This window comes from Daucus carota, chromosome 1 (genome assembly GCF_001625215.2).
Source record: "Daucus carota subsp. sativus chromosome 1, DH1 v3.0, whole genome shotgun sequence".
Lineage (NCBI taxonomy): Eukaryota > Viridiplantae > Streptophyta > Magnoliopsida > Apiales > Apiaceae > Daucus > Daucus carota.
Genome location: NC_030381.2, coordinates 21,741,623 through 21,754,637, shown reverse-complemented (window position 1 = coordinate 21,754,637; position 13,015 = coordinate 21,741,623). Strand labels below are relative to the sequence as shown.

The 13,015-nt window shown below is 33.2% G+C and overlaps 2 protein-coding genes across 3 annotated transcripts; both read right to left on the bottom strand.

Annotated features, from left to right (window-relative positions):
* Positions 1–1,460: 1,460 nt before the first annotated feature.
* On the bottom strand, positions 1,461–5,943 carry LOC108205269 (elongation factor 1-gamma 2). 2 transcript variants are annotated; one of them, XM_017375158.2, is made up of 8 exons: positions 5,848–5,943; positions 5,696–5,751; positions 4,225–4,374; positions 4,073–4,133; positions 3,940–3,992; positions 3,740–3,841; positions 3,153–3,654; positions 1,461–2,068 (listed from the first exon to the last, which is right to left on the bottom strand). In XM_017375158.2, the coding sequence occupies exons 2-8, from the start codon at positions 5,702–5,704 to the stop codon at positions 1,689–1,691; spliced, it is 1,257 nt and encodes a 418-aa protein (XP_017230647.1). In that variant the 5' UTR covers positions 5,705–5,751; positions 5,848–5,943; the 3' UTR covers positions 1,461–1,688. The 2 variants fall into 2 exon arrangements, with proteins under 2 accessions (XP_017230647.1, XP_017230648.1); XM_017375159.2 differs by having other exon boundaries at positions 5,696–5,745; positions 5,848–5,929.
* Positions 5,944–7,564: 1,621 nt separating this feature from the next.
* Positions 7,565–11,452, bottom strand: LOC108205403 (putative methylesterase 12, chloroplastic). Its single transcript, XM_017375346.2, has 6 exons — positions 10,950–11,452; positions 9,585–9,824; positions 9,339–9,482; positions 8,847–8,981; positions 8,056–8,329; positions 7,565–7,971 (listed from the first exon to the last, which is right to left on the bottom strand). Exons 1-5 carry the CDS (start codon positions 11,199–11,201, stop codon positions 8,057–8,059), a joined length of 1,044 nt encoding a protein of 347 aa, XP_017230835.2. The 5' UTR covers positions 11,202–11,452; the 3' UTR covers positions 7,565–7,971; position 8,056.
* Between the last annotated feature and the right edge of the window lie 1,563 nt (positions 11,453–13,015).

The window sequence follows — 13,015 nt, the reverse complement described above, 5'->3', positions numbered from 1 at the left end:
AGGCCTCAGAGATTTCTGAGGTCATGTCATAACTTAGGGGCTGGTATTGTATCGTGACTTTTAATGACAAATTTTGGGAGGACGACTTTAATGGATTTTATAGACTTTTAATGACTCTCGTTGACTTCTTAAGATTCAAAAACAATTCATGACTCCCGAGACAATGACTTTTAAAAACTTTAACGGACTTTTTTTTTACAAATTCATAACTTTGAAATACTTTAATAGACTTTTATTAAAATCATAAATAGCCTCTCTGAAACCCTCTAGACCTTTTGCTATACCTTCTCGATCTTCTGCTATACCCAAGTTGGGTGTATATACTATAATACTGTTTATTGAATCATATTTATAAACATAATGTTAATTGTGACCTTGTATCAGATTTTCGTATTCACTTTTGATACTATAAATTTACGGATTTTAGAGTTCGAGAATTATATGTTTTTATTCTTCATATTTAATAATGATGTGTTTTGATACCATAAACGGACTGATATAGCTCAAGTACGTAGAGTTGTTGGAAGACTGATCATGTTGCCTTTAATACTGCAACATTTCTGGTCTACTTAAGTAGTGCTTCTCGTCGATACAGAATTCTACTTCACTTGATTCAGTCACTATATGTGGATTGTTAGGCTTGAAAGTGTACGGATGTTTAATTGGTAGGTATGGCCTTTGCATGGCATATATGCCTGGTAGGCTCTGAATGTAGCTGAATTTTCGTTGTATGCTTATAAGAGTATCTCCAACGGCGTTGGCTATAATCGTTGGCTAAATAGAACCTGTAAGACATTATGTAAAATTTGCTGAACCTGTAAGACATTTTGCTTCAATGGTATTGGCTATATTAGTTGGCTATAATTTAAAAATAGTATGTTATTAATATTTTAGATTGTTAAAATAGAATATATCAGTTTAATATGTTAATAAATTATGTGCAATCTTCCTACAGATTTTCTTACAAGCCTGTAGAGTTTCGACAAATTTAGCCATCCATAGGAGGTTGGCTAAATTTATAGACAACAGCTGAGCATGGTTGGAGTTGAGTTTTTCGAGTTGTTGGCTAAATTTTTTTATTTTAAGTATGCCAACTCACCTTTTAGCCAAAGGCTTTCAATAGTTGGAGATGCTCTAACAAGATTGAGATTTTCAACAATCTGTATAAATTAAAAATCATGAGTAGAAGCAAGTAGATCTATATAGAGAAAAAAAGGAACATTTTTCACAGAGGATGAATTGGAGAGACTTTTTGCAGAGGATGAACCCTAGGTTGGAGCGACTGGTTAATTGAGGGAAGATAAAAGTCATGTCAAATCTTTTCAAAAATGGCCTGACAATTTTTTAAAAAAATATATGCAATTTTTCATAGAAAGTCATTAAAAGTCTATCAATTATATATTTCCACCAAAGTCATTGATATATTGAATAACAACTGACTTTTAATAACTCTTTAAAAGTTGTAATTCAATACCTCAAACTTTGAAAGACTTTTTAGAAATCCTGATACAATACCTCTTTACTTTTAAAGAGTATTTAAAAATCTTAATTGAATACACCTAGATTTTAAAAGTCAATAAAAGTCATTGAAAATCATGATACAATACCAGCTCCTTAAATTGTAAAATAGGTACCAAAAGTAGAACAGGCCTCAAATATTTCTGAGGTCGTTTCATAACTTGAATGTTTCACTTGAAACACTTGGCGTCCAAAAGATCCTCACCCTCAAATGGCTCATGATCCTCTATCATTTGGCTTGCACGCTCCTTTTGAGCTTCGTCATTGATATCTACCTTGGTCCACTCGTACAGCTCCATATCGTAACACTCATCCATAACAAATTGAGGAATCTCTTTCCCGCGGAAAAGCCACAATCCCTGGACCTTGTATGGTGGCTGATTTCCGATCACCAACATCTTTCCAAATGCATACTTGCGAGCCAGATCCATGCGTTGAAGGAAACCTCCCACCTTATTCATGGTCACAAATGAGACGGTATTTTCCTCATTGTACTTGTAGTTACAGAACCAAAGAGAGTATCCCTCGGGATCATACATGTCCCAAAATCCTGCAAACAGAACCAAGAGGTATTGATCAGCCATAAATTAAATCATTCCAGATACGTCATAAGTAGCAAATCAATTGTAGGATAACCTTTGCACATGACAACTATAATACGGTAGGCAGGCAACTGTAAAACTCAAACTTTCAACTTAAAACTTTTAACAAAAGTAGCTTTTCTTTTAACCAATAGCTTTCCAGTTTCCATGGTTCAAAACTCTAGTTTTTTCAAGTACTTAGAGATGCTCCGCAAAAGGAAAAAAAAAACGTTAAACAAATACACTAACAAAAAACTTGCAGTTTACTTAATGAGGATATGAAAGAAAAATACGAACACAATGAATGACTATATGCAGTCAACAGTCAAAAGTCAAAATTAGAGCAAGTCCAACAATGTCATAGTTCAAGCCTAAGATGTAATATAAAAAGTTACTCCCTCTGTCCCATTTAATTGTATACGTTTCTCTTCAACTGCTCGACACGCATTTCAATGCTCTTATAAAATATAGTTCCGTAACTTATTTTTGAGATTTTTTTTTTCTGAATAAAAATATAACATCCAAACTTTAATTCAGAAAAAGAAAATTTTAAAAATAAATTACACAACTATACTTTACAAGAGCATTAAAGTCCGTGCCACGTCCCCGTCCCCCAATGTATACTACTCAGGAGGACGGAGGGAGTATGTCTTAGTAATTTATGGCATATTTAACTAACTTCAACTCCAACAATGTGCCTTATCCTCACTATATATTTAATATTTTATTATTAAAAGTTTTCTTTCATCATTAAAGGACAATATAAAGCAAAGAGAGAAAGAGAGTGTGTGTATTCCTTTATTATAAAATCTAGGATAGGGCAAGGAAAGAGGTGCCTTAAAAATAAGGCTTGGAGAGGTTGTCCTAGGGATACAAGTCATCACTAGGACATTGTTGGATCAAGTTTTTGACCAAATGCCCTAAATTATAACTTGGGACGTCATATAAGGGATCTCTTTGACTCGCTCTTAGAATCTTACTTACATAACAAGAATGTGGAAAAATTAAAGGAGGCACCAATCTGTACAAATATGTAATAGATATAATAAATACCTTTAACAGCGACCTCACGGAAGTTGGTCTTGGTATTGGAGTACAGACGCTTCCATTCATCTAGTATCATTTTGCTAGGAGGCAAAGCATCTAGTGGATTCTTAGCCTTTGGCTTTGGTGCTTCTTCCTCAGGGGCCTCTTCAACTTTAGGCTTTTCTGCTTCTTTATTAGGCTCATCTTTAGGCTTCGATTTAGCAGTTTCTTTAGGCTGAGCAGGCTTCTTTACTGAAGGAAGAGGTGGAATAGATTCTGCCTGTTCCAGCTTGCCTATTATCTTAGAAAAGTTTGGTTGGTTAACCAAGGTCCAAAAATATCTCTCCACATGTGGAAACTCAGATGTAAAACTTTTGGTCAAAATTCGGCCAAATCCCAGTGCCAAGTTGCATGTAAGGACAATATCAGCAAGTGTAATGGAATGCCCCACCAAGTATGTGGTTGAAGCAAGATGGCTATTTAGAGCTCCTAGTGCTCTCTTTAATGCAGCAATTGCAGCTTCTTCGGCCTGTATGCAGAATGAGAAATAGTAATCAGTATACTTAGAAAAGCACAACAAAAAAACATGCTAAACACAAGGTTCTCTCATATACCGGAGGCAGGTACACAGCAAAACCATATCGAGGATATAACCATCTACCAATATTTGCATCTATCTCCAGAGATGCAAAATCAATCCATTGCTCAACATGACCCTGTCATAGCAGATTTTAAACTAAAACGTAAGGTTCTGAATTGAACTATTACATTTTCTAACTACACAGACAGCATAAGAGATGTAAAAATGACCTACATAGTCAATTAGAGAAGAGCCAAAGAGAGAATTTTCAAGATTCAATCTAGTAACTGCAGAGCAAAAGAAAAGGAAAAAGCAGTCAGAAGAGAGGATCATATTCCTAAAACCATTTAATTAAATCATCTCTCACCATAACGTGCTATGGCATTACTCTCGAAAATAGGACCGTCAGGGGTTTCAAGCACTGGAACCTAAAAAAATTTACAAAGAAACCATGTTGAATTAGAAGTCAGTGACAGACCACTTGTTCACAAGAAAAAATAATGCTCGAATAACACCTACCTTTCCCATGGGGTTCATCTCAAGAAACTCAGGGGTCTTATTTGAAACGCCCATCTGAAAGTCCTTTACAAGTTCAACTTTGACACCACAATATTCTGCAGCAATAAGTGCCTTCCAAGCATTTTTGTTTGGATTCCCCGCATGCAAAATCTGAAAACCATATACACGTGTCAAACTAGATACCAAATTACTAAAAAAACATATGTTCTTTAGGTGTGCAAATATAGCATTAAGAAGTACATTTATTAGGTACCCTCAACACAAAAGAGTCAAAACTGGTATGAGTTATCTGTATGTAAGTTAATCGAAGCCTCCATAATAGCAGGTCTCATCTAAACATTCTTAAACATACCTAATGCCCCAACACATTACAACATGATTGCACTTGTCTGTTATGTGATTATTTTGTTCCTTTAAATGTAGATACTAAATAATATAGCCTACTTTTTTCCTCCCAAATATATAAAGGGGTTGAATTCACATAATAACATTAAGATACAAGATGATTACAAATTAAAACACCTTTCTACTGCATATGTTAGTAGCTAAAAAAAATAAGAACTAAATAGCAACAAAAAGAAGTGGAAATAGAACAAAGAAAAACAATATTTAAAGAAGACATTTTTCATTACGATGGCATATTACTTATACATTTATGTGCTAAGTGCCAACCAAGTACAAGTAGTGCAAGATCCCTAATATAAAAAATAATTATACCACCAAATTAACTTCTTAAAATTAATATCTGAAACTCGTGTAATAACTTAATTGGCATTTACAACTTCACACTGGTCTTTCATTTAGGAATTATTATCATGGTATGTCCTGCATTAACAGGACAAATAGTGAAATAGACACTTGGGGTTACCATTTCCTACTTGTTTAAAGTTAAAACTATATACATAAATTCCATAGCATAAATATTCAACGACACATTCTCAAGTAATAGTAATCTTTTATTAGGTTGTGGAGCTTCATATATCAATCCACTAAAGTTTTTTTACAGCTCAATAAACACAACAAGGCAGTATATCATATTCACCATTAGAACTAGACAAACTCAAGAGTAAATAGGTAATATCCTACGGATTCCTAAAACTTCAACACCATTATACACGTAGATCAAAATCAAGTTTACAAGACAAAAGCCTCCATCAAACAAAAAACAACGAATCAAATCACATACTAATCCAGTTCAACTTTCATAATTGGAGTCGAGACCCACTACTTCAGAACTATCCACCAAAATTCCATTTCAAACAAATTCACCAAGAAAACACATTTAACGGTAAAATTGGTGCATTTTCCGAAAAGTTATCCCTATCTCTAATTACACATTTTTTACGATAAATCGACTAGTAGTAGAATCTAAACATAACAGCAAAAGCATTTCCAAGCACCAAAACTAGCAAATCAAAAGAAACAACATCAATGAAACAGTAAATTCAAACCATAAACACACACATATTACCAGAGCCATGGCTTCAGAGTGAAGATTGACTCTACTTTTCAAGCTCAAATCTGCAACTACAAGCACAAAACAAGTGAATGATGTAAGATTAAAAGCATATATATACTTACAATAATCGTATATATTGCTAAATGAATAGAGAGGTGACTTACCGTCAACAGCGAAGAGGAAAGCTGAAAGGGGACTGGGGTTCGTGAGGGTGTGTGTATATATGGCTAAGGCCGAAGTGTGGGCTGATAGAGTTTGATGGGCTCAATGGGCTGGCCTCGCTCTCATGATTTCACAGAAGCTTTTGAGATTAGCAAAGCAATTTTATTTTATTTTTTTCAAATATAAAGACTTACTTTTTCAAAAAAAAACATGTTTTTATAAAAATTTTAGATATAAATATTAAAGAGGTATTTATATTCGTTATTTAGTATTATAATTTTAAAATAAAGGTTTGTTTCAGAAAATGTTAAAATTTTATGTATATTTTTCTAAAAATAAACACTTATTTTTAAAATTTTAGGTTAGCAAAACGGCCACATTCCGTCCCATCATGGGTATTAATATTTTGTGATTTTCATAAAATTTGCACCTAGAAATATAATATTTGAATTTACTTTTTGTACTGCTTTATTCTTGTTTCCGTGCATATATAGTTCATAAAAATATTAACTATGGCTATGCGGTCAATACACTTAAAAATGTGTGCACAAAAGTCAAATATCAAGTATCGGAAAACAGAGAGAGTAATATATTTTTGATATAAATTATAATAGTATTCGTTTTCTGGAAAAAAAGAATATTTTAACTATTCAATTATTGATTTTCTTTCCTCCAAGTGAATCATCGTGAATGTCTTTGTGAACATCAATAAGATCTGGATTTGTAATAACGATATGTAATCACATGAATACCAATAATTATCTGATCAGAGGCGAAGTATATTCGAATAAAAACAAGATAGAGGGCCGTTTGGCCAAGCTTAAAAAAAATGATTTCATGCTTAAAGTAAAAAAAGTGGAGTAAAAGTGAGAAATAAATAAGTTAATAAAGTGTTTGGAAAAGAAGCAGAAGCTGTGAGAAAGAAGTTAGCATTCTCAGCTTCCTAAAAATGCTTACACAAACGGGTCAAGAAGAAAAACAAAAGCCAGAAGCAGAAATGGCTTCTGCTTCCCAAACAGCCCCCGCTTCCCAAACAGCCCCAGAATATATAAATCATTGTGGCATAGAGCATCATCTGACATCTCCAACCGTATAACCTTTTGGCATATCAGAAATAAAAAATATAACAACTTCTCAAAAAATTCACACTTCAATTCGTTGTCTATAATTTTAGCCAACATCCTATAAGTTATTATATTTGTCGAAACTCTGCATGTCTGTAAAAATTCACAATATAGCCAGTACCATTGAAGCACAATATCTTACCGATTCAACAAATTTTACATAATATCTTACATATCTAATTTAACCAACAATTATAGCCAACCCCATTGAAGATGCTCATATGTGCTAAATTCATGGCTTTACTAAACTCAGCTATTAACAAGATTTATGCAGATTCATGTTAACAAAAGTACCGATCCTTAGTTTAAAAAACCCGAACAGTTTTATAAAAGAAACTTATATGTTTCACTTTCAACTTGTATTTCGTGTTACTTTTGTGAGCCTCGTATTCCCATATTCAGACTGGGATACTAGATTTGTCAACAGCCATGCAGTCAGGATTACTCTAACTATTCAAGTATTCAACAACAATATGCCATCCTATCTCTGATCTCCAACTTTAAGGTACCAAAGCAAAGGGAAGGATCCTTACTAGTCCCCATGGCTTCGATGAATGAACACATATTGAAATCCTTGCAAGAAACCTAGTTGGGATTCATTCTCTAATACGCCTTACCATTTACGATTTAATTGCAAACAATGGTTAGTTTTTTGTGTAATGCACATGTAGATGTAGTCAAGCTTGGCTATTCACTTCCACTACTGTATGTAGAATCTAGCAAAAAAAAAATGACATGGCACTGTGTCAGGTACACATCGGTGGAATGTAACTTTCAGGAAATATCATTAGAAAATGCCTCCAAAAGTTCTTCTCCCTTCCATAGTTTCTTTCGTGTCTTGGCAACTAGAGCAAAGAAAAGGACCATCCCAGGGCCGTATTTTTTTTTGTATTTTCAGTTCCTGAGTGTATTGAAACTCCCTCTCCAGGTTTCATCTCCACTTGACAAATGGCGAATATAAACAATTTAAACATGTTGCAGATTGGGTACTTTGTGTCCAGCCTGCAAGTCACAGAACCACATCAGACAACAACGACCTGGCTAGTTTAGAAGAAAAGAGGATTGGCTGTAAGGAAGTGAACTTACGCTATGGAATTTGAGCAATCTCGACCAAAATTTTGTGCAATGACTGTGGCTTCGAAAAGAAAGGACAATGATCACTGCCTTTAATTTTAAAGACCCCTTCTGGTGGGTTTTCTCTGACAAGTTTTTCCTGGATGTCTGGTGAAAGTGCATGATCCTCTAGTGTTTGTATATAAAAACGCCGACTAGTTCCATACTTTTCTGGTGACAGAGACATCTTCTCCATGATCGGACCAAGAGGGATGGGTCTCATAGAAACCATGGCTAAGGCAACATCCTGTATTCATCACAAAGAAATCTTGTAAGTATCATAAGTTGCACTTGAATTTTTAAATGTAACACATCTTTACTGAAATAACAATTTTGCAGGCCAGTCTAGAAATTCAGGCATCACAAAGTCTTCCAGCTGCTTAATCCTTAATCAAAACAATGTAATCCCAAACGGCCCTAATAGTCGGCTCTCCAAAAAAAAGGATCTTATAGTCCTGTATTAATGTAATTTTTGTGTTTTCTTATATTTAATCATCAAACTGAATGATTCTTCATTTAATTTATTCAACGAACTAGAATAAATCAATATTGATAATTATATAATTTATTTATAATATATAAACTATTATTCCGTAGTATATGCTTCCTCTAACAGAAAGTACGCAGAACAATATTTTTCCAAGTTTTATTATCTTTATTACGTAATTTATTATCTCTCTTAATTGTGACATGTATATGATCGATATTCGACACATAAGTAACTTTTTAAATTGTGTATAAAGGTATAGTAGTTTCTGAAGTACCTTAGAAGGACTTTGATTGAAATATAATCCATGCATCTGCTCTTTCTCAAACATGAACCCAGTTGGAGGTTGATCTTTCCCATTCCCATGTATTAAAAACTTAGATTCCTGCATAAAAAGTTCTGCAGAACCAAGCTGCATGATATCATTCTTTTCAGAACACATGAATACAAAAATCAAGAACAAGTTTCTGCAAATAATAACATCTCACAGAGAGATGTCTCAGAAGTATAAGGCACGAACTAAGTTCTTCTTCAACATATTTGAGTTACTTCACTGATCATAGAATTAATATTAACAAGAGATTATCAGTAGGAAACTTTTCAACCCATTAATCTTCAAAAAAGAACATCTATACAAGAGATTATCAGTAGGAAACTTTTCTGTAAAAACTCCCAACATTCAGACATATAGTATGCTAGACTGCTCGTACTTGTCAGCTATAAGCTACTAAGCTTTTTTGGCAAAAGTATACAATGCATAAGTAAGTACCTGTTCAGCAAACACGTCAAAAGGCCTCTGACCATCAGATACCATTGTGCCACAAAGGAAAATTGCTTTCGAGATTTTTTGGGGAAACTGATCCAAGGCATAGGAAATACAGGCCCCTCCAGTACTGTGGCCAACCAAAATGACCTGAGCACATAAATAAGCCATCATGTAATTAAGTGATAAATACCCAAAATCTAGCAAATTACAAGTTTGAAATGAACAAGTAGTGTTTTTAGAATTTCCTACATTCTCAGTTAATGGTAGGTTTTGGAGGTACTCAATTAGTGGCTTTGAGTAGTCTGCTATAGTATTGACATCTTTTGTATCTGTCAGTTCAATTCCAGATCCAGTGAGATCTAAAGCTGTGGGAAGCAGACCTGATTCCTCCAAGAGAGCAATTGTTTTATACCAGCACCATGCTCCAAATCCTTCACCATGAACTAAAACAATACTCTTTGTTTTAATATTTTCCAAATTTTCTGGTAACTGCAAAGGGCCATAACATATATAGTTATATACACAAGCTCGTACTGTGCGTAACACTTCACATATTACAAGTCAAGCATTGAATGTATCACATATGCATTTTCTCTAAGCTATTTTATAGTGATGCAAAATTCTGATGCAAGATAAAAGAGGTCTGTGTATAATGTCATTTCGACTAAAGCATAGCAAGACCCTGCAACCCAGAAACCTTCCTAAATAGCTTCCTTACACACAAAGTCATGTAATAAAAACATGGTATTCCACACAACCTCCATCACCTTCACCTTCATCTAAAATAGGACACATCACCTATTTCGTGTCCCCGGCACTTGTCCACACAACCGCCAATAGAACTGACAATCTCATGAAGTTATGTATACATACATGGTTCTACATTTTCTTTAACATAGATACAACTACAGCAATCTTTGGGCTTACAACTGTACTGAAAAAGTACAAAAATCAAAAATTAAACACCGGCATTTCCTAAAATATCCAAATCATGTATGTCAAGCAGCTGGGAAATTTATGCACTATAACATATTATTTGTGCTAATTAAGATGTAGTCACCCGATTAAAGACCAGAACTTGCAAAGTTTAGAATAAATGGGAAGATTAGAGATGTAAACTTCTTTTCTCTTTCTAACAAAAAGTTTCAATCTTTTTACTTTTCTTAATTTGTAATGTGTCAGACTTAAGAAACCAAAAGTCCATCTAAATACACATAAACACTAAACTTCTTTCTCTCCCAATCATATCAAAAGTGACAATGAAGGTACACACATAATAAAGTACAAGACATAATTTAACAGGAAAGGTAACTTTTAAGACAATTAAAACAAAATTATACAAAACTCAATCTCAAATTAGTTAAAATGTCAAAAAAAGTAAACTTGGACCAGTTGGGACCTTTTCCCTGCAACAGATCCAAACCAATCACTTTAAAAACATGTAAAACACCTAAAAAAACACTCCACAAATCCTACACACATCTGCACTATAGTATAAAAGCCAAAAACATTAGTAAAAGATTTGTTCTCAAAGTCAGTCTGTATTTTGGCCGATTGATTCCAAAGAAAATATGAAATAAAAGTCATAACTAAACAAAACAACTAAAGTACTACCATTTTAGGTCCACTATTAACGTTGTTAGCCTCTGTCTGATTACGGCGGCGAGATCCAATTCGCCTGGACATGGATCCCTCAAATCTTTGAGACAGTTGGTGTTGGTGAATAGCCATAGCCAGAGCTTGTTTATGCAACATCTCTTCTTCTGCCGCCATTTTTCTTTGAGATCGACCCATTCTCTTGCTTTTTGACCCATTATTATTTTCTCCGTGATCTCTCTTTGTCATTCGAATCAGACGATTACCCATTTTGATTCAGTGATTTTTGAGCAACCCCAGATGATTGGTTTGTGGGGTTAGCTGTTAGTTCAGATAGAGGATTTGCGTGTATTGTGTATGTATAGGAGTATTTGTGTGTGTATAGTTGTGGGAGGAAGAAGGGTAGGTGCTGAAATTAAGGGGGGGAGTGGTTGAGTGGACTTTATGTCTTGAAGATGTGTCCAACATGTTACGTGAATTAATATGCTGTCAAGATTTGTTGAACCGGAAATCCAGCACTTCTTGTTTTCATGTACTGACTTTCAATTTTGATTTAGAATTCTATGGTTCTTACCTTTACAAGACTACAGGATTGTGTTTTAGAATTTTACGTGCTACAGGAAGTCCAACAAGTTATCAATCTCCTTGCCTATTAATGATATAAAATAATAAATTATAATGAGTTTTAATGATTTAAGTAATATACTTTGAATGTCAACACTAATATAAATTCTTATATTTGTTCTATTATTATCTTAATAACTAGTCCTAAAACCCGTGCAAGGCACGGGGACAGTATCTAGTAATTTGATTTATATACGGATTAATTTTTCTTTTTGAATAATTTGATGCGACCAGTTTATTATTATAAAATTTAAGATGATTGTTGATATATATATTTTATGAACATTTAGTTATTTTATGGTCTTGACTATCGCTCTAACTTTCTGATATTATCGTGATTAACCATAACATGTATGCTACTTTTTTACATCAATTTTTAAGAATTTTACTTGTTTGAACAATTTTATTTGACTTGAATTTTTCATATTTTTCCATCCATGCTACAACGGCTTCAAGTTTCGAATCTCGTCAACAACATATCATAATAAATTATTAGTTCAAATACATATAAGAAAATTATTAACTATTGTAATACACACATGCATCGCACGGGTTATTAGCCAGTATATTATCAAAGATAAATATGAAAAAATTTGATCGTCGGTTTGTAGTCAGTACGGTGAGTTATTACCGTAAATCATTTGATTAAATTGATCACAATTGTTAGATTTAATTTTCTATATTTCTACATCTATGCCACTAAAGGTTAAGGGTTTGAATCCCGTCAACAACATATCCAAATAAATTATTAATTTTAACACATATAAGAAAATTATTAGCAATTTAAATACACACGTGTATATATCATACGAGTTATAAGTTAGTATACCGTAATCGATAATATAAAATATATAGCTATAGTCAATTATATTCCGCTCTAAAGTAGAGTATGAAAAGTATGTTTTACACGGGTTTACATGTATTTAAGTGATATAAGACATAAGATACTGTATTCGCAATGACCTACTACATGTCAAATACAATATTTATGTATATCATCTAAATTATAGAAGTTAACTTGACAAAGATGATTCCTGTAAAGATTGTACCACCAAAAGCAAGAAAAACTAATATACACTCATTATTTTAATCAAATCTAAGACGGCCGATTTGTACTTTCGACATATTTGATCAATAGTGCAAATGATCAGTACACCTCATACATTTATGTATAGTCGAGTCATCTACATTATTTTTAAATTTTATCTTGTATAAACACAAATTCATGTTTTAATTCATTTAGTTTGTTTGTTAATTTTAATAATCATATAATATATTTAAAACGAAACATAATCCAATTATTAGACTAAAAAAGATGTATAATTTAAATGAAAACTAATTTAAAGATAAGATACGACTATTTAATTATATGATATGGGGAAAGAATGACCATTTCCTTATATTTTTTTTTTCATAAATCTTGACACACAAAATTCATATGGGGTCGAATTCATGTACCA

Bases quoted from the DNA above. Each gene is read 5' to 3' on its own strand.
- LOC108205269 (XM_017375158.2), bottom strand. The intron at 4,134-4,224 runs GTAGGTGTTATT...AAATTTTTTTAG, and splicing joins AGATGAACCCCATGGGAAAG to GTTCCAGTGCTTGAAACCCC. The intron at 3,993-4,072 runs GTGAGAGATGAT...TTTGCTCTGCAG, and splicing joins TAATGCCATAGCACGTTATG to TTACTAGATTGAATCTTGAA.
- LOC108205403 (XM_017375346.2), bottom strand. From the start codon at position 11,201: ATGGGTAATCGTCTGATTCGAATGACAAAGAGAGATCACGGAGAAAAT. The intron at 9,825-10,949 runs GTAGTACTTTAG...GGCCCTTTGCAG, and splicing joins TTAATAGTGGACCTAAAATG to TTACCAGAAAATTTGGAAAA. The intron at 8,330-8,846 runs GTACTTCAGAAA...TGATGAATACAG, and splicing joins TCAATCAAAGTCCTTCTAAG to GATGTTGCCTTAGCCATGGT.